Here is a 27928-nt window from a genome sequence, read left to right on the forward strand (position 1 = left end):
CCATCTAAGGTGGATCATCCCTGTCCCCGTTGATACTGTAGAGCAGGGGCCTCGAAAGATGGTTACAAGTTCTGAGCGTGTGGGGGAGGTTTGTTTGCCTGGGTACGTTCATTGAGGAAACTCTGATATTTCTGTACGTCTGTTGGTCTTTTCTCTGGGGCTGGTCCTAATCCCAGGAGAGAATGCTTCCAGTCTTCTGCCACAAGAATGAAGTCCTTGCTGGCTTTCTGGGAGCACAGGAAATGAGCACCACAGCAATGGTTTTAGAACTGAGACCAACAAAATATTCTTTCCAGGGAGGAGTATTTTGTCACTGACATTGTTTAGAACTACTGTCCCATGGTGATTAAAAGCAGAGCAGCTTTTAGCCAGTTTTATTATTGTCTTCAAACAATGCACCCCCCTGTTGCCTGCACCCACGCAGGGTGCCCCCTTCCACGCTGCTGCCCGTGGTGTGGGACATCCTCCCCCTCCTCGGGCTAAGCTCTGGGTTGTTTCACTCTCTCCGGGCTTAGCTTTTGCCTCTTCCATCATCACCAAAGCCAGCTCCCTGCGTTAAATGTCCCGTTTCTTTTAAATACTCCAGGTGTTTCTGCTTTCCCAGTTGGATACTGATTGCCCCACAATCAAGCCCTGCTTCCTTGCCTGGAGACTCTCTCTCATGGTGAGTTAGTTGTTTGCCTGTGCATTTTGCCTTTGGGGGTTGTGCCCGTATGTTTAGGGCGCTTTTTCTGTGGGAATCTTGTCATCTTGGATGGGGGTTGTCCCACCAGAGTAGTTTTGCTTGGGAGAAATCCCAGCGCTCTTTCCTGCAGCCACTTTTTTTTTTTAATGTCAATTTTTAAAGTCGGCGTTTCTGGACCACAACAACGGGCTGAACTTGAACCCCAGACCCATGTGAGGAATAGGCCTGTGGTTATAATGCCCAGGGAGACTTTGTTTCCTCCAGACCAGCTTCCTCGTCTCCTCCGTGAGCCATGGGCAGATTTATTTTGTGTTCATCGCTTTCATCCCAACTCCCTGCTTCACAGACCCAAGGTTTCATCTCCTGTCCACGTCTGGGTGTAAAACTTAAGCCTAGAACAGCGTAAGAGACCACTAACCCACCACAATGCACAGACAGCACCCGCCTCCATCCCCTCCAGGCTGTCTTCCTTGGTCCCTGGGGAACTCCCGTACTATCTTGGGAGCTCCGCCATTAATTTAAATTGCCGTCTGGCTTGCCTACGTAGTCTAGCATTTCTCGGTGTTTGGAGTGAGACCTGCTTTGAGTTCTCCAGTCTGGTAAGTTTCAGGGACTAGAAGTCTCACACACATTGTTTTAAAACCCAGGAGATTTCATATGACAATCTGTATTTCTGGCTTGTCTTGCTGGGCAAAATAAAAGGGAGGATTCGGCAACTCGGATCCCCAAGGCCTTTTCTGGCCACAGATGCATCCAGCCGTGCTCTCCGGCTTGCCCCAGTCTCCCCCTGCCCTTTTCCAGTTGGGTCTGGGCTGCTTCCCTCCTCCCACCCGCCTCCAACTCGGCTTCCTCCCCGGGGGGCCGCCGGGCGCGGGTCCTGCCGAGGCGGCCAGGCTGGCGGGCGCCCGCAGGTTCGGGCCCCAGCGCCGGGGCGCGCGCGGAGCCGCCTGTTGACACAGCCGCGGGCAATCCAGGCGGTCAATGATTAACCGGCCGCGCTGCCGGCACCAGGAAACCCGAGCCGCCCGCGAAAGCGGAGCCGGGCCCGACGGCGGCGGCGGGAGGCGCCGGGCGCGGGAGGCGTGCAGCCCAGCTGGTCTCGCCATGGACGCAGGTAAGAGCGGCGGGCCCGGTGCGCGCTCCCGGGGGTCCCGTCCTCCGGGGAAGGCGAGGGCGACCCCGCCCCGGGCCCCGAGGCTGGCCTGCCCTGGGACGCCTCTCTCTCCCACCCGGAACTGAGGGGCCCGGAGGCCGCTGCGGGGAGTTCGGGCACCTTGGCCGCAGCCCCCTCCGCCGGGGAGGGGCAGCCCTCGGGCGGGCAGCAGATGCCCGGCAGTGGCGATGTGGGGGGCACGTTCCTCTCCCTCCCCCACGCCCCGTCCTTCCTCTAATGACTGTTCACCGGACAAAGGTGGTGAACGGGCTAGGCTGCAGTCCTTGGAGCGGGGAAGGGGGCCACCCTGGCAAGGGGAGCAGAGACAGGGCCAGGGAGGGAGAGAGAGCCGGGAAGAGACGGCAGGAGATCCCGCAGACTGAATCGGGGACCGAGAGAGGCGGGGCGGGGGCCGGGGGCGTGCTAGGTAGCTGGGCAGACGGGGTGCGGGGCGCGGGGAGGCTCAGTCCGGCAACTCCGGCTGCCCGCGGCGCAGCCAGCCCTGGGCGGGGCGGGGGGCGGTGAACTGAGACCCCGGCCTTGCCCTCGGGAGTCCCAGGCTGGCCGGGCAGGGGGTGGTGGTGACGGCGGCGGGACCCGGAGCGGCGGGCGGTGCGGAGTCCGCCTGACCCACCGCCCCCGCGAACCTGGGGCGGGGCGCACCTAGATTGCTTGTGCAAGGGGCTCCCGAGGGGTTGCTGCTGCGAATGGGGACCGGCCCCGCCTGACTCATCTGTCGCCAGCACCCCGGGCCCTCGAGCACCTCCCACCAAGCTCCCGGCCCCCCTTTCCGGCTGGAATGTCCCGCCGAGGCTCGGGTGTCGAGAACCCGAGAACCCGAGGCCATGGCCGGGCAGCCCCGCCAGCAAATTTATTTATTCTGCAGCCCTATCTCCGCGTCATCGGGCCAGGTATTTACCCAGGCGGCCGGGGTAGCTGTGGTTTTTGTTATGATAACTGGGGCAGGGGCTCGGCGTCTCCCCGGGGCACTCCCGTGCCCGCAACCGAGGGAGCGCCTCCTAGGCTCAGGTTACCTGCTGGGAGCCTCAGTTCTCTCACCTGTGAAACGGGATAATAAGACACACCTGAGGCTGACCTGAGCTACTGTAAGGAAGCTCAGAACAGAGCCTGAGCATGTGTCCACTGTTACTATTTTTATTATCTTCTTTTATTTTAATTAATTTATTTTTGGCTGCCTTGGGTCTTAGTTGCTGCCCGCGGGCTTTCGCTAGAGCGGGGGCTACTCTTCGTTGCGGTGCGCAGGCTTCTTACTGCGGTGGCTTCTCTTGCTGCGCAGCTCGGGCTCTAGGCGCGCGGGCTTAAGCAGTTGTGGCTCGCGGGCTCTAGAGCGCAGGCTCAGTAGTTGTGGTGCACGGGATTAGCTGCTCCGCGGCATGTGGGATCTTCCCGGTCCAAGGCTCGAACCCGTGTCCCCTGCGTTGGCAGGCGGATTCTTAACTACTGCGCCACCAGGGAAGTCCCTGTTATTATTTTTAAATGATGGTTACTATTATTATCCTCATTTACAGATGAGGAAAGGGAGACGTGGAGAGTTTGTCCCTAAGGTCACAGAGCCAGGGTTCACAGGGTGGCAAAGCTGGCTCAGGGTTAATGCAGATGTCATGTCTGTTCCTCAGGGCCTGGCACCCGATAAATGCTTAAAAATGGTAGCTGCAGTTCCGAGCACTATCACTGCTATTCCCTCGGACATCTTAGTGGCAAAGCTCCATCCACTTAGCAGCCCCACAGGCACCTGACCCTGCTGAAATCATGGTATTTTTGTGGGGTTTGTGTAGAGAATTCTTTTTTTTTTTTTTAAAGTATAGTTGATTTGAAGTATAGTTGATTTCCAGTGTTGTGTTAGTTTCAGGGGTACAGCAAAGTGATTCAGTTATGTATATATTCTTTTTCAGATTCTTTTCCATTATAGGTTATTATAAGGTATGGAATATAGTTCCCTGTGCTCTACAGTAGGTCCTTGCTGTTTATCTATTTTATATATAGTCGTTTGTAGCTGTTAATCCCAAGCTCCTAATTTATCCCCCATCCCATTCCCCTCTGGTAACCATAAATGTGTTTTCTATGTCTGAGTCTGTTACTGTCTTGTAAACAAGTTCATCTGTATCAGTTTTTTAGATGCCACCTGTAAGTGATGTCACATGATACTTGTCTTTCTCTGTCTGACTGACTGCACTCAGTATGATCATCTCTCGGTCCGTCCAGAATTGTATTTCTGAGCCTAGAACACTAGTCCACAGGAGTTGCCCAGTGGAAACGTGTGGGATTGAATGGCTGGCGGCTGGGTGCCTCTGCCTAGCTGCATATTCAGAGGGTGGTCTGGGGGTTTTGTGTACCAAGGGTGGTGGATTTTGGCTGAGAGCTTCATAAGTAGGTCAGCCAGTGGCCCCTGGGCTTAGAGGAAGGCCCTCTAGCGTAGACAGCAAACATAACGTCTCATTTTCCCCACAATGTTCCTTTTGTTCTTGCTGCCTTATTTGAAAACTCCAGCCCTTGGCTGGGTCGGTGAGGTTGGGAGCTGCCCTGGTGTCTCCCGCAGGGATATTTAGGCCACACCCACTCTCCAATAGATCAGCAACCCTGAAGCCCCCCACGGAGGTCCTCTTGGAAGAGCCCAGCTCTCTGGATCAAACTCAGAAGTCGCAAACCTTGCTGACGTTACGTGTGATCTCATTCCTCATTGGCTTTGGTTTCCCCCACTTCTTACCGATTCCCCAAACTGGCCGGAACACCCTTCCAGTTTCTCATCTCCCAGCCGCTTCCTAACCTCAGATGACGGTAGCCAGGGTTAGCGGAGCGCCCAAGCACTGTACATGCGTACACTCATTTCATCCCCACAATAACCCCGAGAAGTAGTGATGTTCCCCTTTTAAGGGTGAGGAAGCAGCCCGGGCAGTCTGGCCCCTGAGCTCCAGCCGTTGATCGTGACCCAGAGCCTCAGCCCAGGGACTTCCCTGGCGGTCCAGTGCTTAGGACTTGGTGCTTTCACTGCTGGGGCCCCGGGTTCAATCCCTGGTCGGGGAACTAAGATCCTGCATGCTGCGTGGCATGGCCAAAAAGAACCTCATCCCATATCCACCAGGCCAGCTCTGCCCTGGGCACTGAGAGGGGAGAGAAGAGAGATCTGATCTGCCCTGTTGCTCTTGTCAGCTCCCTTCCCCTCCTCCCCCCGGATGCTGCCAGGCCCAGTGCACCGCCTCCGTACTGCCCAGGTCCGTCCTTTTGGCTGCGTTGGGTCTTCATTGCTGCGTGCAGGCTTTCTCTAGTTGTGGCGAGCGGGGGCTACTCTCCGTTGTGGTGTGCGGGCTTCTCATTGCGGTGGCTTCTCTTGTTGCGGAGCACGGGCTCTAGGCGTCTGGGCTTCATTAGTTGTGGCACAAGGGCTCAGTAGTTGTGGCTCGCGGGCTCTAGAGTGCAGGCTCAGCAGTTGTGGCGCACGGGCTTAGTTGCTCCGCAGCATGTGGGATCTTCCCGGACCAGGGCTTGAACCGGCGTCCCCTGCATTGGCAGGCAGATTCTTAACCACTGTGCCAGGAGGAAAGCCCAATATTTTCAACTTTTGATGGGTTTCTCAGGAGGTAACCCCATCGTGAGTTGAGGAAGATCTGTACCCTCAACACTTAGGTTTTAAACAGCCCCCATTTATTACTGCACTGCCTGGTGTGGCTGGGCTGGGTGCCTGTGGCTTGAGTTTCTCCTGAAGTTGTAGCCAAGTCATCAGCCAGGGTGCAGTCACCTCAAGACTCAGCAGAGGCTGAAAGGCTGCCTGCAAACGCACTCACCTGGTTGTTGGCAGGTTTCGGTGCCTCCTGGGTCATTGGCTAGGGCCTCAGTGTCCTGTTGCGTCACGTGGGCCCCTCCCACCATGGTTCACTTCCTCCTGGAGTTGCCAGAGACAGAGCAATTGACAGGAAGTCATGATCTTTTTAAAACCCAATCTTGGGACTTCCCTGGTGGTGCAGTGGGTAAGCCTCCACACTCCCAACGCAGGGGGCCTGGGTTCGATCCCTGGTCGGGGAACTAGATCCCGCATGCGGCAACTGAGACCCGGTGAAGCCAAAATAAATAAATAAACGAATAAATAAATAAAATATTAAAAGAAAGAGCACCTAATCTCAGAAGTGACCCCATACCTGCTGCCATAGTCTCTTCTTTAGAAGTCATGCACGGAATTCCCTGGGGGTCCAGTGTTAGGGCTCTGTGCTCTCACTGTCGAGGGTGCGGGTTTGATCCCTGGTCGGGGAACTGAGATCCCACAAGCCGAGCAACACGGCCAAAAAAAGAAAAGTCACGCAGTAAAAAAGTCATGCAGTCCGGGACACTCAAGGGGAGAGAATTACATGTCAGGAGGCAGGGAGCATAGAGCCGCCTCTGCAGACACATTCCAGTGTGGATACAGCACAACTGCCTTATCCATTCATCTGGTTGTGGACTTTTGAGGTTGTTTCCAGTTTGGGTCTCCTGCAAACAGAGTTTCTATACAAATTTGTGTGGTTCTATATTTTTATTTCCCTTGAGTAAACACCTAGGAGTGGAATAGCCGAATCTTATGGTATACGTATATTTAACTTCTTAGGAAATTGTCAGACTGTTTCCCAGAGTGGTTTTTACTATTTTATTTTCCTACTTGCAGCGTTTGTTTACGTCCTTACCAAACGTGCCAAGGTTAGCTTGGTTGGTTTTGTTTTTAATTTCAGCCGTTCTAATGGATGTGTAGCGATATCTCGTTTTAATTGGCATTTCTAATTTTCATGGCATTTCTGAGGACTAAAGACACGGGGCATCTTTTTATGTGCTTATTGGCCATCTGAGTGTCTGCTTTGGTGAAGTAGACAAATATTTCGTCCACTTTCTTATTGGGATATTTGACTTAGTATTGAGTTTAAGAGGTCTTTATACAGTGTTGATACAACTCCTTGGTCTGATGTATGTGTTATGTTTTCTCCCACTCTGTGATGTGACTTTGTATTTCTTAGTGATGTCTTTTGAAGAAAGTATTTTACCTTGAAGTCCAATAGATGCATTGTTTTCTCCTGTGGATCATGCTTTTGGTGTCATACATAGTATTTATTTATCTAGTCTAAGGTCACAAAGATATTCTCCTATATTTTTTCCAGAAGTTCTCTAGTTTTAGGTGTTACATTTGGGTTTATGATGTATTTTAGTTAATTTTGTGAGGAAAGAGTCAATATTCACTTTTTCCCCACAAAGATAGCCAGTTGCTCTTACACCAGTTATTAAAAAGACTTTCCTTTCCCCATTTGGCAAAAAATCAACTGACCAAATAGACATGTGCGTCTGTTTTGATACTCTTTTAGTGCTACATTGATGTACGTGTCTATCATTTCATTAATATGAACTGTCTCGTTTATTGTAGATTTAGAATAAGCCTTGAAATCAGGTACAGTCCTCCAGTTTTGTTTTGTTTTTTTAAAAAATGTCCTTTTTATTTATTTTATTTTTCTAAAAGCCAAGCATTTATTTTAATAAGCATGCATGGTTAATATTTTTTTTTTAAGATTTTTTTTGATGTGGACCATTTTTAAAAAATTAATTTATTTATATTTATTTTTGGCTGTGTTGGGTCTTCGTTTCTGTGCAAGGGCTTTCTCCAGTTGCGGCGAGCGGGGGCCACTCTTTATCGCGGTGCGCGGGCCTCTCACTGTCGCGGCCTCTCCCGTTGCGGAGCACAGGCTCCAGATGCGCAGGCTCAGTCGTTGTGGCTCACGGGCTTAGTTGCTCCGCGGCATGTGGGACCTTCCCAGACCAGGGCTTGAACCCGTGTCCCCTGCATTGGCAGGCAGATTCTTAACCACTGCGCCACCAGGGAAGCCCCATGGTTAATATTTTTAAAGTGAATTTAGTGCTTTACAACAGCTAGAAAACTTTCTGTTTAGACAGAAAACTTTCCCCAACTTCTTTACAGTTATTTCAAAAGGATTACATGAATTTATTATACTCTGTCCTGTGTTTCATCCTCTTATATTACGATAATGCTAATATTTTATGCTAATTCTTACTGAACTTCGATAATCTACGTCATATTTGAAAAGTTAGAATTACACCTCCTGGAAATCTTCAAATAGTTACAATCACTGAGAACATTATTCTCACATGTCCATTTTAAGAAGAATTTTAAGGAAAGAGAAGTCTTCCCCACTAATCCCTCCATTCCTCACACCATCATATATAACATATTTTTTCACCTGCTTGGAATCGAGAATTATGTGGTCAGCCCCAAATCCTTCCTACCTAAAATACTCTTTCATCCTTTAAAGAGTTTTTTGTTTATTTTTTTAAACCTGTATTTTTTTTTGGCCGCGCTGTGCAGCTTGTGGGATCTTAGTTTCCCAACCAGGGATCAAATCCGTGTCCTTGGCAGGGAACTCCCCAGATATTTTTTCCTTGTGATGAGAACTCCCAGGATCCCCTCTCTTTAACAACTTTCATACATAACATTCAGCAGTGTTAATTTATCATGTTGTACGTTACATCTCTAGTACCCATCTTATAACTGGAAATATTTTTATAATTATAATTTTATCTTATAACTGGAAATTTGTACTTTTTAAAAAAAATTTTGGCTGTGCGGCTTGTGGGATCTCAGTTCCCCAACGAGGGATCCAACCCGCGCCCTTGGCAGTGAAAGCACGGAGTCCTAACCATTGGACTGCCAGGGAATCCCCTGTTTTTAAATTTTTTAAGCCATTAAAAAAAATTGAAGTATAGTTAAATTACAATATTGTGTTAGTTTCAAGTGTACAGCAAAGTGATATATATATATGTATACCCTTTTTCAGATTCTTTTCAATTATAGGTTATTACAAGATATTGAATATAGTTCCCTGTGCTGTACAGTAGGATCTTGTTTATCTCTTTTATATATAGTATTATAGTTTGTATCTGCTAATCCCAAACTCCTTACTTATCCCTCCCTCCTCCCTTTCCCCTTTGGTAACCATAAGTTTGTTTTCTATGTATGTGTCTGTTTCTGTTTTGTAAATAAGTTCCTTTGTATAATATTTTAGATTCTGCATATAAGAAATATCATCTGATGTTTGTCTTTCTCTGTCTGACTTACTTTACTTAGTATGATCATCTCTAGGTCCATACATGTTGCAGCAAATGGCATTATTTCATTCTGTCTCTCTTTCTTTTTTGGTTGAGTAGTATTCCATTGTGTGTGTGTGTGTGTGTGTGTGTGTGTGTGTGTGTATTACACATACATACATATATATATACACATACATATATATATATACACCACATCTTCTTTAACTCTGACTTTTTTTTTTTCTTTTTTGGCTGTGTTGGATCTCTGTTGCCGCGCGCGGGCTTTCTCTAGTTGCGGCGAGCGGGGGCTACTCCTCGTTGCGGTGCGTGGGCTTCTCATTGCGGTGCCTTCTCTTGCTGCGGAGCACGGGCTCTAGACGCCTGGGCTTTGCCTATTTTATTTGATATTAAAAGAGCCACTCCAGCCTTTTTTGCTTACTGTTTATTTGGCATATCTTTTTCCACCCATTTACTTTCAGCTCTGTGTCTTTATATTTAAAGTTTATCTATTGTAGGTGGCTTGTAAGTCTTGGTTTTTATTCATTATGTCAATCTCTGCATTTTAACTGGAAAGTTTAGACCATCAACATTTAAAGTAATTATTGATATGGTTGCATTTAAGTATATAATGTTATTACTGTTTTCTCTTTGCCTCTGTTTTGTGCCTCTGGTTTCCACCTCTTCCACTCCCGTGCTGTGCCCCACTCCCTACCTTTTTTGGGTATGACTTAAATATTTTCTAGTATTCCATTTTATCTCTTGGTGTCATGGCTGCATAGCTTCATGTTATTTTTTTAGTGGTTGCTCTAGGGGTTAAAATACATACCTAACTTTTTATAGTCTACTTAGAGTTGGTATTGTATCACTTCCAGTAAAATGTAGAACCTTGTAATCTTAGAGGTCTCTTTACCCTCATGCCCATCCATTTATAAGCTTAATAAGTGTTACAGTTTTCATGCGTAATACATCTGTACACATTGCAAACTCATCATAAAATGTTATAATTTTGGCCTTCCACCGGCATATATTAGAGGATTTAAGAGGAAGAAATTATCTTTTATATTCACCCCCATAATTATACATCTGTGGTTCTTCCTTTATTTCTGAAGTTTCAGGTTTACCTCTGGTATTATTTCTTTTCAGCCCAAAGAACTTCTTTTAGCCTTTCTGTTAACAGAAGTTCTCTGGCAAGGAATTCTCTTAGTTTTCTTTCATCTGAGAATGACTTTATTTTACCTGTGGTAGGCAGAGCTCTAAAGATGACACCCAGGTTTCCCTTCCCTAGTTATTCAATCAAACACTAGTATAGGTACTGCTGTGAAGGGATTTTACAGATGGAATTAAAGTCTCAAGTCAGTTGATCTTAAAATACAGCGAGTGTTTCTGGGTGGGCCTGACCTAATCAGGCGAGCCCTTTAAAAGCAGAAATATCTCTCTACCTGGTAGTAGAAGGGAAGACAGGGAATTCTGAAGCATGAGAGAGATCTGATGTGCATCCCTGGCTTTAATGATCGAAATAGTCACATGGGAAGGACGGTGGGCAGCCTCTGGGAGCAGAGAACCTCAGACCCACAGAACTGGAATTTGCCAACAACCTGAATGGGCTTGCATAGAGATTCTTCCTTAGAGCTCCAGGTAAGAGCCCACTACAACTGACACCTTGACGTTGGCCTGGTAAGACCCTGAGTGGAGTCAGCCTGGACTTCTGACCTACAGAACTGTGAGTTAGTACATGAGCATTTTGGTAATTTTTCCCCATTAAGAAAATTGTAAAAGACACATAACATAACATTTATCATCCTAACAATTTTTAAGTGTACAGTTCAGTGGTACTGAATGCACTTACATTGTTGTGTAACCGTCACCACCATCCATCTCCATAAGTTCTTTCATCTTTCCACGCTGAAACTCTCTACCCATTAAATAATGTCTCCATTCCCCCCCCCCGCCCCGCCGCTATCCCAGGTCCTGGTAACCACCATTCCCCTGTCTGTCTCTGAGTTGGACACCTCTAAGGACCTCAGACGGTGGAATCATACAATATTTGCTTTTTTGTCACTGGCTTATTTCCCTTAGAGTAACGTCCTTAAGTTTCCTCCTTATTGTCATAATTTCCTTCCTTTTAAAGGCTGAATAATATTCCATTGTATGGACAGACCACACTTTGCTTATCCATTCATCTGTCGGTAGACACTTGGGTTGCTGCCACCTTTTCGTTTTTGTGAATGGTGCTGCTATGAACATGGGTGTATAAATATCTCTTAAAGCTCCTGCTTTCAGGTCTTCTGGGTATATACCCAGAAGTGGAATTATTGGTTAATGTGGAAATTCTATTTTTATTTATTTATTTATTTAAAACATTTATTTTTTTATTTAGCCGCACCATGAGGCTTGTGGGATCTTAGTTTCCCGACCAGGAATTGAACTCAGGCCACAGCAGTGAAAGGGCCGAGTCCTAACCACTGGACTGCCAGAGAATTCCCTGGAAATATTCTATTTCTAATTTTTTGTGGAATTGCCATATGGCTGCACCATTTTACATTCCCACTAACAGTGCACAAGGGCTCTGATTTCTCCACATCCTAGCCTCTGGGTTTTATTTATCTATCTATCCGTCTATCTATTTATTTATTTATTTTTGCTGTACACGGGCCTCTCACCGTTGTGGCCTCTCCCGCTGCAGAGCACAGGCTCTGGACGCACAGGCTCAGCGGCCATGGCTCACGGGCCCAGCCGCTCCGCGGCATGTGGGATCCTCCCGGACCGGGGCACGAACCCGTGTCCCCTGCATCGGCAGGCGGACTCTCAACCACTGCGCCATCAGGGAAGCCCGGTTTTATTTATTTTTTGATTGTAGTCATTATATGGATGTGAGGTGGATGGGTGTTGTAAGCCACTATATTTATGATAATTTGTTATACAGCAATAGAAAATGAATACATGCCTTTATTCCTGAAGGACATTTCCTTTATGTTTTATTTTATTTTTATTTTTTTGGGCCTTGTGGCATGTGGTACCTTAATTCCCCAACCAGGGGTCAAACCCGCCCTCCCCTGCTCTGGAAGCACAGAGTCTTAACCACTGGACTACCAGGGAAGTCCTTGAAGGACATTTCCTTTAGATATCGATTTCTGGGTGGATCCACTGTCTTCTGACCTCGGTCGTCTCTTGAGTATGGAAATTCAAATTGTTGTTCCCCTGTATATAACGTGTCATTTTTCTCTGCCTGTTTTCAAGGCTTTGCTGTTATCCTTGGTTTTGAGAAGTTTTATGGTGATGTATCTGGGTGGTTTGCTCCCACAGAGTGCCTGTTCTGGATTTTCTGAGTTTTATGAATTTGTCTTTCACCACATTTAGGAAGTTAGCAGCCATTATTACTTCAAATATATTTTTCCTAAAATCTGTCCTGGGACTTGACTGGTACATAGAGTGAAGACCTTCTTGTGTTACCACACAGGTCCCTGAGGCACTATGCTTTTTTTTTTTTTTTTCCCTTCACTTTAATCTGTTTGTTGGATTGGTGCTTCTTCAAGTTCACTGACTTTCTTCCCCTGTCACCTCCATTTTGATATTGAGACCAATCAGTGAATTAAAAAAAAATTTCAGTGTAAAGCAATTATACCCCAATAAAGATGTTAAAAAAAAATTCAGATACTATGTGTTTTAGTTGAAAATTTCCAGTTGGTTCCTTTGTTTTCCATCAAACTTTCTAATTCTTTATGGAGAGCTTTTCTCAAGTGTGTTTATCTTCCTCATGGAGCCTGGTTATAACAGCCGTTTTTTCTGATAATTCCAACGTCTAGGTCATCTCCAGGTGGACATATGATTGTCTTTTCCCTTGAGGACTGGTCACATTTTCCTAGTTCTTTGTATGGTGAATGATTTTGGGATTGTGTGCTGTACATTGCGAATATTATGTTGTGTAGGTTCTCAGTCCTGTTATAATTCCCTGGAAAGTCTTGATATGTTTTGTTTTAGTAGGCAATCAACCTTGGTAGTTTCAGATCACTAGTTGTTTCACCTTGTATGAGTAGCATGTCCAGTCTTGGTCCAGTTTTCTGTTTTTGTATTGAGGTACAATTGCCATAACATTACATTAATATCAGGTGTACAATGTAATGATTTGATATTTGTATATATTGTGTAATGATCACCACAATAAGTCCAGTTAACATCTATCACCATAATAGTTAGAAAAATTGTTTTCTTGTGATGAGAACTTTCAAGAACCACTCTTCTAGCTACTTTCAAATATGCAATACAGTATTTTTTTTTTAAGGTTTTTTGTTTTTTGGCTGCGTTGGGTCTTTGTTGCTGCGTGCAGGCTTTCTCTAGTTGTGGCGAGCGGGGGCTACTCTTCGTTGCAGTGTCCGGGCTGAGACATTGCTGTGGCCTCTCTTTGTTGTGGAGCACGGGCTCTAGGCGTGTGGGCTTCAGTAGTTGTGGCACACAGGCTCAGTAGTTGTGGCTCACGGGCTCTAGAGTGTAGGCTCAGTAGTGGTGGCGCATGGGCTTAGTTGCTCCACGGCACGTGGGATCTTCCTGGACTAGGGATCGAACCTGTGTCCCCTGCATTGGCAGGCAAATTCTTATCTACCACGTCACCAGCGAAGTCCCAACAATACAGTATTATTAACTATAGTCACCACGCTGTACACTACATCCCCAGGACTTATTTATTTTATAACTGAGTTTGTACCTTTTGACGCCCTTCACTCATTTTGCCCACCTCCATCCCCACTTCAGGCAACCACCCATCTGTTCTCTATATCCATGAACTCAGGTTTTTTATTTTTTAATTTTATTTTCAGATTTCACATGTAAGTGAGATCATGCAGTATTTGTCTTTCTCTGTCTGACCTATTTCACTTAGCGTAATGCTCTCAAGGTCCATCCCTGTCATTGCAAATAGCAAGATTTCATTCTGCTGAATAATATTCTCTTGTGTGTGTGTCTAGATATAGACCATTTTCTTTATCTGTTCATCCAACGGTGGACACTTAGGTTGTTTCCACATCTTAGCTATTGAAAATAATGCTGCAATGAACGTGTGAGTGCGTATAGCTTTTTGAGTTAGTGTTTTCGTTTCCTTCAGATAAATACCCAGAAGTGGAATTGCTGGGTCATACAGTAGTTCTATTTTTAATTTTTTCAGGAATCTCCACACTGTTTTCCGTAGTGGTGGCACCAGTTTATGTTCCCACCAACAGTGCACAAGGGTTCCATTTTTTCCACCTCCTCACCAACACTTGTTATTTCTTTTTGATGATAGCCATTCTAACAGGTGTGGGGTGATATTGTGGTTTTGATTTGCATTTCCCTGATGGAGCATCTCTTCATGTACCTGTTGGCCCCGCTTATGTCTTTGGAAAAATGTCTGCTCAGATCCTCTGTCCAGTTTTTAAAAAATATTTATTTATTTATTTGGCTGTGCCAGGTCTTAGTCGTGGCACACGGGATCTTAGTTGCAGCATGCAGGCTCTTAGTTGCAGCATGCTTGTGGGATCTAGTTCCCTGACCACGGATCGAACCTGGGCTCCCTGCATTGGAAGCATGGAGTCTTAACCACTGGACCACCAAGGAAGACCCCTCTGCCCAATTTTTAATTGTGGGTTTATTTTTTGCTATTGAGTTTTATGAGTTTTTTATATACTTTGGATATCAACCTGTTGTCAAATATATGATTTGCAAATATTTTCTCCCATTCAGTAGGTTGCCAATTCATTTTGTTGATGGTTTCCTTTGCTGTGCAGAAACTTTTTAGTTTGATGTAATCCCAACTTGGGTGTTTTTGCTTTTGTTGCCTTTGCTTTTGGCTTCAAATCTAAAAAAATTAGTGTCAAGACTGATGTCAGGAAGCTTACTGCCTATGTTTTCTTTTGGGAGTTTTATGGTTTCAGGTCTTACACTCAAGTCTTTAAACCATTTTGAGTTAATTTGGGGATATAGTGTAAGATAGTGGTCCAGTTTCATTCTTTTGCATGTGGCTGTCCAATTTTCCCAACACCATTTATTGAAGAGACTGTCCTTTCCCCATTGTGTATTCTTGGCTCCTTTGTCATAAATTAATTCATGATATATATGTTGGTTTACTTCTGAGCTTTTTCTTCTTTGACATTCATCTGTGTATCTGTTTTTATGCCAATACCACACTGTTTTGATTGGTGTAGCTTTGTAATATAGTTTGAAATTGGGGAGCATGATGCCTCCAGCTTTGTTCTTCTTTCTCAAGATTGCTTTGGCTATTTGAGGTCTTTTGTGGTTCCATACAAATTTTAGGATTGTTTCTCCTATTTCTGTGAGAAATGCTGTTGGAATTTTGATAGGAGTTGCATTGAACCTATAGATTGCTTTGGGTAGTATGGGTATTTTAACAACATTAATTCTTCCAATCCATGAGCACAGACTATCTTTTATTTGTCTTCTTCAATTTCTTTCACTGAGGGCTTATTGTTTTCAGTGTACAGATCTTTCATCTGCTTGTTTAAATTTATTCCTAAGTATTCTATTTGATAGGTATTTTATTCTATTTGATAACGGGATTATTTTCTTAATTTCTCTTGTAGTTTGCTATTAGTGTATAGAAATGCAACAGAGTTTTGTATATTGAATTCATATTCTGCAACTTTACTGAATTCATTTATTAATTCTAAAGGTTTTTTGGTGGAGTTTTTAGGGTTTTCTATATATAATATCATGTCATCTAAAATAGTGACAGTTCTACTTCTTCTTTTCCAATTTGGATTCCTTCTATTTCTTTTTCTTGTCTGATTGCTGTGGCTAGGACTTCCAATACTCTGTTGAATAAAAGTGGTGAGAGTGAGCACCCTTGTCTTGTTCCTGATCTTAAAGCAAAAGCTTTTCAGTTTTTTTTTTTTTTACCATTAATGTGATATTGGCTGTGAGCTTATCGTACGTGACCTTTATTATTATGTTGAGGTACATTTCCGCTATACCCACTTTGTTGAGTGTTTTTATCATATATAGATATTGAATTGTCATGCTTTATCAACATCTATTGAGATGATCATATGATGTTTGTTCTTCATTTTGTTTATGTGGTATACCACATTGATTTTTTTGCAGTTGTTGAATCATCCTTGCATCTCTGTAATAAATTCTATTTGATGATGATGTATGACTCTTTTAATGTATTGTTGAGTTTTGTTTGCTCATATTTTTTGTTGAGGATTTTTATGTCTATGTTTATCAGGGATATTGGTCTGTAATTTTCTTGTGGCATCCTTTTCTGGTTTTGATATCAAGGTAATGCTGGCTTCATAAAATGTGTTTGGAAGTGTTTCTGCCTCTTCTACATTTTTGGTAGAGTTTGAGGATTGGTATTAATTCTTTGAATGTTTGGTAGCCATCTGGTCCTGGATTTCTGTTTGCTGGGAGGTTTTTGATTACTGATTCAGTCTCCTAGTAATCAGTCTGCTCAGATATTCTTTCTTATGATTCAGCGTTGGCAGATTGTATGTGTCTAGGAATTTATGTTTTCTAGGTTGGCAAATTGGTTGGCATGTAATTTTTCATAGTAGTCTCTTATGAGCCTTTGTATTTCTGTGGTATTGGTGGTATTGTGTCCTCTTTCATTTTTTATGTTATTTATTTGAATCTTCTCTTTTTTTCTTAGTCTACTAAAGATTTGTCCATTTTATCTTTTCAAAGAACCAGCTCTTAGTTTCTTTAATATTTTCTATTGTCTTTTTAATCTCTATTTTATTTATCTCCACTCTGATCTTTGTTATTTCCTAACTTCTGCTAGCTTTGGGCTTCATTTTTTCTAGTTCCTTGAGGTATAGAGTGTTTTTTTGAGATTTCTGATGTTGTATAGGCATTTATTGTTATGAACTTTCCTCCTAGAACTGCTTTTGATGCATTGCATAGGTTTTGGTATGTTCTATCCATTTTCATTTGTCTGGAGGTATTTATTTATTTATTGGCTGCACTGGGTCTTCATTGCTGTGTGCAGGCCTTCTCTAGTTGCGGTGAGTGGGGGCTACTCTTCGTTGCTGTGCCCGGGCTCTCTCTTGTGGCTTCTCTTGTTGCAGAGCATGGGCTCTAAGCACACAGGCTTCAGCAGTTGTGGCGTGTGGGCTCAGTAGTTGTGGTGCATGGGCCCAGCTGCTCTGTGGCATGTGGGATCCTCCCAGACCAGGGATTGAACCCATGTCCCCTACATTGGCAGATGGACTCCTAACCACTGCACCACCAGGGAAGTCCCTGAAGGTATTTTTTAAAATTTCCCTTTTGATTTCTTCTTTGACGCATTGGTTGTTCAGTAGCATGTTGTTTAATCTCCATATTTGTGAATTTTCCAGTTTTCTTTTTGTAATTGATTTCTGGTTTCGTACAATTGTGGTTGGCAAAGATGCTTGATATGATTTCAGTCTTCTTAAATTTATAAAGCTTACTTTGTGGCCCACCATTATTTATCCTGGAGAATGTTCCATGTGCACTTGATGAGAATGTGTGTTGTTTCTTTTGAATCGAATATTCTGTATATATCTGTTGAGTTTATCTGGTCTAACATGTCCTTTAAGGTTGCTGTTTCCTTATTGATTTTTTTCTTTTTTGTTTGGATGATTTTTCCATTGATGTAAGGTGGGTATTAAAGTCCACTATTATTGTATTGCTGTCGATTTCTTTCTTTAGGTCTGTTATTATTTGCTTTTATGTTTAGGTGCTCCTATGTTGGTTGCATAAATATTTACTAATGTTATATCTTCTTGTTGGATTTGACCCCTTTATCATTTTGTAATGCTCTTCTTTGTCTCTTATTACAGTCTTTGTTTTATAGTCTTTTTGTTATATAAGTAGAGCTACCCCAGGCTTTTTGGCTTCCTTTTGCATTGAATATGTTTTTCTGTTCCTTCATTTTCCGTCCGTGTGTGTGCTTACATATGAAGTGAATCTCCCGTAGACGGCATATAGATGGATCTTGTCTTTTTATCCATTCAGCCACTCTGTCTTTTGGAGAATTTAGTCCATTTACATTTAAAGTAATTGATAGGTATGCACTTATTGCCATTTTGTTCATTGTTTTCTGGCTTTTTTAGTGGTCCAGTTTTTTTTTTTTAAAAGGAATTTTGCCTTTAAAAAAATTATTTATTTATTTATTTATTTATTTATGGCTTTTCGTTTCTGTGCAAGGGCTTTCTCTAGTTGCGGCAAGTGGGGGCCACTCCTCATCACGGTGCGCAGGCCTCTCACTATTGCAGCCTCTCTTGTTGCGGGGCACAGGCTCCAGATGCACAGGCTCAGTAATTGTGGCTCACAGGGCTAGTTGCTCCGTGGCATGTGGGATCTTCCCAGACCAGGGCTCGAACCTGTGTCCCCTGCATTGGCAGGCAGATTCTCAACGACTGCGCCACCAGGGAAGCCCTAGTGGTCCAGATTTTAAAGTCTTTCTTATGCTGGTCTAGATCTGTCTGCTACACATGCAGCTTGGGGGTGAGTCTAAGACTTTTGTGGATCCATTCTAAGATGACTAACCATTCCAGTTTGCCTGGGACTAAGGGGTTTGCCTGGGTGCGAGATTTTCAGTAGTAAACCCGGGGAAGTCCTGGGCAAGCTGATATACGTTGGTCACCCCAGTGCACATACAAAACTAGGGGATCCCCCTCTGAAGCTACTTCCTCTCTAGGATTTCCCCACTGTTTCCACTCTGCAGGGGCCCTTTCCTGGTTCCTCTGGCTAGAATGACCGAGTTTCCAGTGGAGTTTTAGCTGCTCATTCTGGTGCTCTACCACATGGCTCTGTGACTGGAGCTTTGAGCTTCAAGGGAAATGAGAGGAAAAAAAAGGGAAATTCACCCCCTTTATGGTCACTTCTGCGTTCTGACTGCACTCCACAATCTGCTTGCTTTTGTTCACTTTTCAGGGTCTCTGGGTAGTGTCTTCTGTATTTTGTCTAGCGTTTTTAGTAGTGATCAGCAGGAGAGAGAGGCTTTAAAAAGCTGGTAAAATATATGTAAGATTTACCATTTTAACCATTTATAAGTGTACAGTTCAGAGGCATTAAGTACATTAATGCTGTTGTGCAACCATCACCACCGTCCACCTCCAGAATGTTTTCATCATTGCAAACTGAAGCTCTGTCCCCATTAAGCACAAACTCCTCATCCCTCACCAGCCCCGGTAATGTGGAGAGATGTAGGTTTTTATTTTTATTTTTTTATTTTTTTTAACATCTTTATTGGGGTATAATTGCTTTACAATGGTGTGTTGGTTTCTGCTTTCTAACAAAGTGAATCAGTTATACATATACATATGTTCCCATATGTCTTCCCTCTTGCGTCTCCCTCCCTCCCACCCTCCCTATCCCACTCCTCCAGGCGGTCACAAAGCACCGAGCCGATATCCCTGTGCCATGCGGCTGCTTCCCACTAGCTATCTACCTTACGTTTGTCAGTGTATATGTGTCCATGCCTCTCTCTCGCCCTGTCACAGCTCACCCTTCCCCCTCCCCATATCCTTAAGTCCGTTCTCCAGTAGGTCTGTGTCTTTATTCCTGTCTTACCCCTAGGTTCTTCATGACATTTTTTTTTCTTAAATTCCATATATATGTGTTAGCATACGGTATTTGTCTTTCTCTTTCTGACTTACTTCACTCTGTATGACAGACTCTAGGTCTATCCACCTCATTACAAATAGCTCAATTTCGTTTCTTTTTATGGCTGAGTAATATTCCATTGTATATATGTGCCACATCTTCTTTATCCATTCATCCAATGATGGGCACTTAGGTTGTTTCCATCTCCGGGCTATTGTAAATAGAGCTGCAATGAACATTTTGGTACATGACTCTTTTTGAATTTTGGTTTTCTCAGGGTATATGCCCAGTAGTGGGATTGCTGGGTCATATGGTAGTTCTATTTGTAGTTTTTTAAGGAACCTCCATACTGTTCTCCATAGTGGCTGAACCAATTCGCATTCCCACCAGCAGTGCAAGAGTGTTCCCTTTTCTCCACACCCTCTCCAGCATTTATTGTTCCTAGAATTTTTGATGATGGCCATTCTGACCGGCGTGAGATGATATCTCATTGTAGTTTTGATTTGCATTTCTCTAATGATTAGTGATGTTGAGCATTCTTTCATGTGTTTGTTGGCAGTCTGTATATCTTCTTTGGAGAAATGTCTATTTAGGTCTTCTGCCCGAGATGTAGGTTTTTAAAGCCTCTGTGTGCAAGATGTTTGTTAATGAGCCATTGGCCAAAGCAAGTCACGTGGCCAAGTCCGGGTTCAAGGGGTAGAGAAATAGAGGGAACGGCATGGGTAGAGGTGTGGAGGCACGAACACCAGATGGGTGTGTAGGAGATGCCCTGAGTGAGACCCTGCCTGCTGGAGGAAGAGGGTGGGGAGCTCTCAGGGGCTCAGTACTCCCTGCCATTGGGGGTCTCTCCCCTAAGGACCCCTAGCCTCTGACTCCGCCCACCAGCTGTATGGGAGGTGGAGGTGGGGGGAAGGATGGGAGGGGGATTTCAGCAAGGCTTCTCCACCCTCAGCAGCACTGTCACTGTCATGTCTGATTTACTTAATTCTCTGCCTTCTATAACCCTTCAAGACACTTAGGAAATGAACCTCCAAAGCCATGCCCTGGGCTGTCTGTCCCTGCTGTGGGTCCTTGAATGCCCACCCAGGTCCAGGGGGTCTGCCCCAGGACCCTTCCAGGTTGTTCCTCCAGGACCTACCTGAGGCCTAGAGGTGCTCAGCTGGTCAGAACTGCTCTTAGGAGGTGCAGGGGGACCTTCAGGAGTTGCTGGGACCAGCTGGGGTGCCTCCAGAGTTTATGGTACGGATGCTGGAGGCCAGGACCAGGGAGGGAAGGCAGCTGGGCAGCTGAGGGCCTCTGAGCGCCCTCCAAGCTGCTGGGTGGGCTGCTCTCCGCCCACTGCTCCTGGCAGCTCCCTGCCCCTCCCCCACCCCATTCCTGTTTCTGTTCCTTCTCTGCCTCAGAAGGCACTTGGCCCTTAGTGACCTCCTGCCTCTTTGAAGTCACTCGCTTGGCTGGGGGGCCGACCACTCCAGAGCCGAGAACCTGATTGGCTCAGCTAATCTCCTCAGACCAGCCCCCATTGGACGGTGTCTCAGCACAGCCTATGAGGGGGCTGCCCTGGGCTGAAGCTTCTTCCGGGTTCCAACGGCTGCGGCAGCAGGACTGTGGGGACAGGGCCACCTCCCAGCAGGGGCAGTCTGGACGAGGGGCTGGCAGGTGTGGGCAAGGCCTGCCTTCCATCCCAGCCGGCCATGCGTACTGGCTGTGTGCTCACCAGGAAGGCACCTCACCTCTCTGAGCCTTAGTTTTCTTGTCCTATTGTAGCACTCTGGGTACAAGGGCCCAGCTTGGAGAAGCCTGAGTGCGGGCTTCACCAGGGGTCAGGATGGGCACGGTCATCGTGACTTTCTCCTTGGAGGCGCTGTGTTCTGGGGTTTGCGGGGAGGACTCCCACCTGGCCCAGCAGCCTCTTGGGGGCTCACCACCCCTGCCATTTCTTCCCAGGAGCGGACGCGAAAGGGGGCGGCAGCCCCGAGGACGCCGGGAGCGCCGCGCGCCCAGAGCTCCCGCAGCTCCCTCGCCGCCCGCAGCTCCTGGAGGAGGACGGAGGGCCCAACGAGGAAGCGGCCGCGGACGGAGGCAGCGCCCCGGCGCCGGAGGGCACCCCCGGCGACCCCTCGGCCGAGGCCTCCGCGACGACCCCTGACCAGGCCCAGGCCCAGGCCGCGGGCGACGGCCGGCAGCCGCCCAAGGCGGCGGCCGGCGGGGTCCCCAACATCGGCTTCGTGGGCGAGCCCCCGCCCTACGCGCCGCCGGACCCCAAGGCCACGCACCTGCTCTACCCGCCGCCGCCCTTCCCGCAGCCCGTGCTCTTCCCGCCCGCGCCCTCCGCCTCCGCCCTGTACCCCCCGCCCGCGCCGCTCTTCCCCGGGCCCACTGCGCAGCCACTCTTCGCTCCCTTCCCGGTGGTGAGTCAGGCCGCGGGCGCCGCCCCCCTCCCTGTTCACTCCCCCTCCCTCCTCCCCTCGCCCCTCCCTCCTCCCCTCGCCCCTCCCTCCTCCCCTCGCCCCTCCCTCCTCCCCTCGCCCCTCCCTCCGTCCCTCCCTCCCTGGGCTGGAGAGTTTGGCGCACAGGAGGTGAGAGGTCACCACAAGCGGCCGGCAGGGGGATGCTTCTGTGCCCAGGGGAGCAGTAGAAAAGGGCTCCCTCAGCTTGGGGATTGGGCGGGAGTGGGAGGCTTCCCAGCAGTGGGGGCATTTGAGCTGGGTTCTACGGGATGAATAGGAGAGTTGAGGCAGAGGAGAGAAGGAGGGCACAGCACAGGCGTGCAGGGGGCCAAGGTCCGTGTCTTCTGGCAATGACGGTGGTTGGTTCAGCTTAGTGGGGAGGGGAGGATAGGAAGGTGGGATCCACCGTGAGGGTCCCCAGGGCCTTTGGTAGGAGATGACTTGACTAGATTTTTAGGAAAAAACAAAACACTGGCTGCCTGTGGAGGATAGCTTCGAGGTCCCTCCTGGTGGGGACCCAGTGGGGACCCAGTGGGGACATGGAGACACTGGTGGCTGGACCCTGGACTGAGCACTTTGTAGAGGGCAGAACCCTGAGACTTCTGGGGGCTGAGTGATAGGCTGGGGGTGCCGAGGGAGCGGGCAGAAGGGGGGCCTTGACCCCTGGGCGACCCGCAGCCTCACTGGGTGGGGCTTGGCAGTGGGTGGAGTGACGGGTCCACGGCTGTCGCAGGCTGCGTGCTCCCTAACCACGCCGTGGCCTCTGCCCTCACAGTACAACAGCGCCGTGGCCGGTGTGCCAGCCCCGGCCACGGTGGAACACAGGCCCCTGCCCAAGGACTACATGGTCGAGTCCGTGCTGGTGACCCTCTTCTGCTGCCTGCTCACCGGGCTCATTGCCGTCGTCTACTCCCACGAGGTAGGTGGGCGTGGGGCGGTCCTCGGTACAGCCCTCCCAGCCTGCAGCCACTAGGGCCCAGGTGGGGTCCACACAGCCCCTTCCCCAGCAACTGGGCCCCTGGTGTTTCCCCCTGAGAAGGGGAGCAGGATTGGGAAATCAGTGCCCAGTTGTCTGTGCGGTCCTCGCCCTCTCCTCGGCTGTCTCTGCTCCCCGTCACTCAAGATCTGCCCTAGAAAATTCAACGGAAACAATTCACACTGAAGGTGTGGATGATTAAGGCCCAAGGAACAGCCCATCCGGTGGGGGCTTGTGTTTACTCAGGTGGAGACTGCCATCCATCCATCCACTCACTTCTACCCATCCACCTCCATCTGTCTAGCTACCCGTCTGTCTGTTCAGCCCCTACCCACCCATTCATCCACCATCTCTCTAGTCTCCATCTATTCATCCATCCATCCACCCCTCTGTTCGTCCATTAATGCACCCATCTGTCTACTCATCCAACCACCTGTCCCTGTCCATCCGTCCATCCACCCCCCCCACCCTCTCGATAACACTCTTTCTTCTTCCTCCGTCCCTCCCTCCTGATTGTTTCTGACCATGGCCAGGCAAGAGGTTAGACCCTGGGGACTTAGCATGATGCCAATGTGAGGACATGCTAATAGACAGAGTAGGAAGGCCCTGGGGCTTTTGCTCAAGGCTGACCTCCCTCCATGGCCAAGCTCCCCCGTCATAAGCAGGACAGGACTGTGGGGAGAAAGACGCTCTCAGGACAGCTCAGAGGCAGGACTCCGGAGGCTGCTGCCTGCCTGTCAATTCTGGCTCCACCACCAGCTGTGTGGCCCTAGGGTGGGTCACTTAACCTCTCTGAGCTTTCGTTTCCTCATCTTCAAAGTGGGGACAACGATGACACCAAACTCGGGGTTGTTGTGAGGATTGTAGGCAATGGGACGGAGGGTGTGGATCTGGGTCAGGCCCGTGGCCAGAGCCCAGGAGCCGGCAGCCGCCACCCCCGTCGCTGGGAAGGCCCCTGACCGCCTCACGGGGTCAGCTGTCCAGTCTGCGCACTGGGGCCGGGCCCGATGGTGCCTCTGGGAGGGAGTGGGGACTCTGTGTCCGCTCACCCCCCATCTCGTTGCAGACTCGTGCGGCCCTGGGCAGGGGGGACCTGGCCCAGGCTGAGGAGGCCTCGCGCAAGGCCCGCTCGCTGGTACTCTTCAGCCTGCTTTTTGGGGTCTTCGTGTCCACCAGCTGGGTCATCTACGTGGTGGTAGCACTCTACCTGCCCTGAGGGCGGGTGGCTCCTTCGGGGACGTCAGGACACCTGGGGACTCCTGACCTGGCCAGACTCTTTCTGCGGACTTGGATCCCTGCTGGTGGCCATCTGTCACCTAGAGGGGACCTGGGCAGGCTCAGAAGAAGACGGGCTTTGCAGCCTTCAGCGCACGCATGGCTGGGCCTCTGCCCCTACAGGTGGCCTCAGGCAGTGTCCTAGCCCGAGGTGGCCCCAGGGCCCAGGCCCAGCTGTGCTACAGGGGCCTGAGGTCTTCCTGGCACTGTGCTGGCAGTGCCCCCATGCCCCTGGCCTTCACTTGACCCCTGAGAGACCAGCAGAGGGACCAGTGCCCTCACTGCCCTCGGAGCCATCTGGAAGGACATTGCCACCTCCGGCCTCCCCATCGCCCAGCCCAGCCCTGGGATTGCAGGGCAGAGCTGCTGGGCTTGCTTTCTCCCTGTTGGGGAGTTGAGAGGAGCGGCCTCCTCTCTCCTGGGTCGCTCCCGGCCGGTCGTGCTGCGTCCCAGCCCCGTCCGGGGGGGCAGGCTCTCTCCTGATGACCCCCTGTCCAGAAACCAAGGCCACGACGTCCGGTCAGTCGCGAACGAACAGCAACACCCTGGGCGGAGCGTCTCATTGCCGCGTCGGGGCTGTTGCTCACCCTGGGTCACCTTAGGGTGAGCGGGACGCCTCTGTCCACAGCTGGGCCCTGGGGCTCCCACGCCGGCCCCTCTGAGATGCTGGGGTTTGCCCAGTCTGTGCAGCACGGTGTCTTGTGCACGTGGTGGTGGAGCCGCTGGGTACCGATGGTGGGAATTTCTGTAGGGTCTTTCGCGGGCCAAAGGTGATGGGAGAGGAAGGAAATCCATCTGCATCTAGAGAGGAGGAAGGGGGCCCCCTGGCTGAGCCGTAAAAGATCGACAGCTCAAGTTAAATCAGGTGTTTTCTGAGCACTGACCAGGTCTGGGAGCTGAAGCAGGACAACCCATCTCGGCCCTCGAAATGCTCCAGGGGCTGGAGAGATGGGGGTGCGGGAGTAGGTGGTGAGGAGTGATGATGCTTGGAGCTCGAGAGGTGGCCTCACGGTCTAGGACGTGGGGCGGCCCAGAATTAGGATATCAAACCCTAAAACGCACGATTGCCGCGAAAAAGGAGGAAGCTGTATTTTAGGGGTCCGTAGATGCCAAGAAGCACTTGGTAGACCCCAACTGCCATAGCTCTTCCTGTTACTAAACTCTTACCTAAAATCAGAATAGAAAGAAGTCATCTAGACCAGTGTGCCTTGAACCTGAAAGTACATTATCAGACACCTGGGAAATCTTATTAAAATGCAGATCCTGATTCAGTAAGTAGGGCCTGAGAGCCTGCATTTCTCATGAGCTCCCAGGTGCCGCCGAAGCTGGTAGATGCACCAGCAGCATATGGTGTGTTAAGTGGGAAATTACTAAACCACTGTAACCAGGACCAAGCCATGGGTGCCCCCTAGAGTCTCTGTGCAACATTGTTTTGAGGTTCTAGCTAATGTAAGAAACAGCAAAATGAAATTTGTAGTGTGAAAACTAGAAGAGACAAAATGATACTCTAGCTAGAATATCCAAGAGTCAATGAAAAAATCAAAGTAAGAACTCAGAGAAGTGACTGGATACAAAGTATACAATAGTCAATAGCAATATTCAGGTACAAGTGGAAGAACTTTAAAATTCCACTCACAGTAGTGATAAAAACAGTAAAACCTAGGAATAAACTCAACAGGAAAGACCCAGATCCAAATGAAGAGAATAATTTTATTTTATTTTATTTTTTTGGAAGGAAAGTGCATGTATTGTAAGGTACAAGGAGTCCGGGACAGCCAGTGCACAAAAAGGCCCAAACTTCTCTAAAAAGAGCAAAGAACAAAATATCTGGATGGGAAGACGTAGTATCATGAAACTATCTATAGCCTTCTTAAGTAAACAGATTTAATGAACTTCCAACAAGAAAGCCAAGCTTTTAAAACTGAGAAAGATGTTTTTAAACATTAATGTGGAAGGAAAATGTGCAAAAACTGCTAATAATTTTTCAAAGTTTAATGAGGGAGGACTTTCTTCACCAGATTTTGAAACTTACGATAAAGCTACAATAAACAAGGCACAGTATGGCTTTGCCACAGAGATGGATCGGTGAAAGACAAAGTCCAGAAAACATTCCAAGTATATATGGGACATTAATACCTGACCAAAATGGCATTTTAATTGAGTGAGGCAGGGAGGGCAGAGTTGGCGCTCTGGTTGGAAAAATAATTCTTCTTCTCCTATTGTATGTAAAAATAAATGCCAGATGGATTAAAGAGCTAAGTAGTGTGAAATAAAGCTCTACCGATCGTAGATGGAAGCTTAGGGGAATATTTGTATAACTTCAGGGTGTTAGGCAGTATGGAAGGGGAGACCTCCTAAAATCTGGAATTCCAGATACGAGGAAGAGATGGATTTGAGTTCTGTGTATAAGGGAAGTACACACTTAAACCATGAGATGATTTTTACTTATCAGATTGGGAAAAAATGAGAAAGATTGATTCTAGAGGTGGCAAAGGCCTGACCCTCTCATTTATTACTGGTAGATGTGTTGCTACCATCTTTATGGAAAGTAGGCTAATGGTAGCTTCTAGTAATATGTGTACCATATATTAATATGCATGTAAGTGCAAAGAACAGAGTCTAGAAGGATATATTGCAAACTGCTGAGAGTGGCTGCCTTTGGGGAAGGACTGGTACTAGGAGGGTTTGTGCCGAATTTTAAAATATGGGTGTATTCATGTGTTGTGTAATTAAAAAATAACTGGAAAAAATGTGCATGTCTTTTGACCCAGTAATTCCAGTTTCAGGATTCCCAGGAGTGAAGAAGGAAGTCCATTTCGACAGACATGTGTCAGTGTTGTGGCTACCGCGCCATGAAGGAGAGGTGACTGGGGCAAATCTGGAATGAGAGCTCTGATTACATTAGGGCGCACCCTGATTTCAGAGATGCTCAGATGTGTGTCTTAGAATCACTCCGGTGTGGCCTAGAGGTGTTTGGCCTTGGAGAGTGGTAAAGAAAGGCTCTCCTGAGGAAGTTGTGAGTGTGTAAGATAAAGCTTCAATCAGATGCTGCCATTCCAAAGTGGTTGCATCATTTTGCATTCCTACCAGCAACGGACGGGAGTCCAGTTGTTCCGCAAACTCATCAATCCCTGGTGTTTGTCAATCTTTTACATTTGAGTGCTTCTGGTCGTTAAAACTGTGGTATTTCATTGTGGCTTTAATTTGCATTTTTCTGACGAATTCTATTGAGCTTTTTATCATATGCTCATCAGCTGTTTGGATCTCTCTTTTTATAATGTACTTGTTTAAGTCTTGTGCCCGTTTCTATGTCTTTCTTTTATCAGTTCAGAGGAGTTCTTTAGTGTTTTCTAGATATGAGTCCTATGTTAGATTCAGGGATTGCAAATATCCTCTTCTACTTTGTAGCTTCCCTCTTCATTCTCTTAATGGTGCATCCGATAGAAAAGAAGTTCTCAATTGTAATATATATTCAAATTTATCTTTTCCTTTATGGATAATGCTTTTTTTTTTTTTTCGGTATGCGGGCCTCTCACCGTTGCGGCCTCTCCCGTTGCGGAGCACAGGCTCCGGACGCGCAGGCCCAGCGGCCACGGCTCACGGGCCCAGCCGCTCCGCGGCACGTGGGATCTTCCCGGACCGGGGCACGAACCCGCGTCCCCTGCATCGGCAGGCGGACTCTCAGCCACTGCGCCACCAGGGAAGCCCAGGATAATGCTTTTTTGAGGCTTAAGAGAAATTTCCCTACTCCTAGGTCATGA

The 27928-nt window shown here is 47.6% G+C and overlaps 1 protein-coding gene across 1 annotated transcript; it reads left to right on the plus strand.

Moving 5' to 3' along the window:
• Window positions 1–20184: 20184 nt before the first annotated feature.
• On the plus strand, window positions 20185–27678 carry PRRT1B (proline rich transmembrane protein 1B). The gene is made up of 5 exons (XM_049711869.1): window positions 20185–20194; window positions 21018–21125; window positions 21414–21877; window positions 22692–22835; window positions 23959–27678. The coding sequence occupies exons 1-5, from the start codon at window positions 20185–20187 to the stop codon at window positions 24106–24108; spliced, it is 876 nt and encodes a 291-aa protein (XP_049567826.1). The 3' UTR covers window positions 24109–27678.
• Window positions 27679–27928: the final 250 nt, after the last annotated feature.

The sequence above is a fragment of the Orcinus orca genome, chromosome 6 (assembly GCF_937001465.1).
Source record: "Orcinus orca chromosome 6, mOrcOrc1.1, whole genome shotgun sequence".
NCBI lineage: Eukaryota > Metazoa > Chordata > Mammalia > Artiodactyla > Delphinidae > Orcinus > Orcinus orca.

Coding starts and splice junctions, on each gene's coding strand:
- PRRT1B (XM_049711869.1), top strand. Junction 21,878..22,691: donor TCTTCGCTCCCTTCCCGGTG/GTGAGTCAGGCC, acceptor CTGCCCTCACAG/TACAACAGCGCCGTGGCCGG. Junction 22,836..23,958: donor CCGTCGTCTACTCCCACGAG/GTAGGTGGGCGT, acceptor ATCTCGTTGCAG/ACTCGTGCGGCCCTGGGCAG.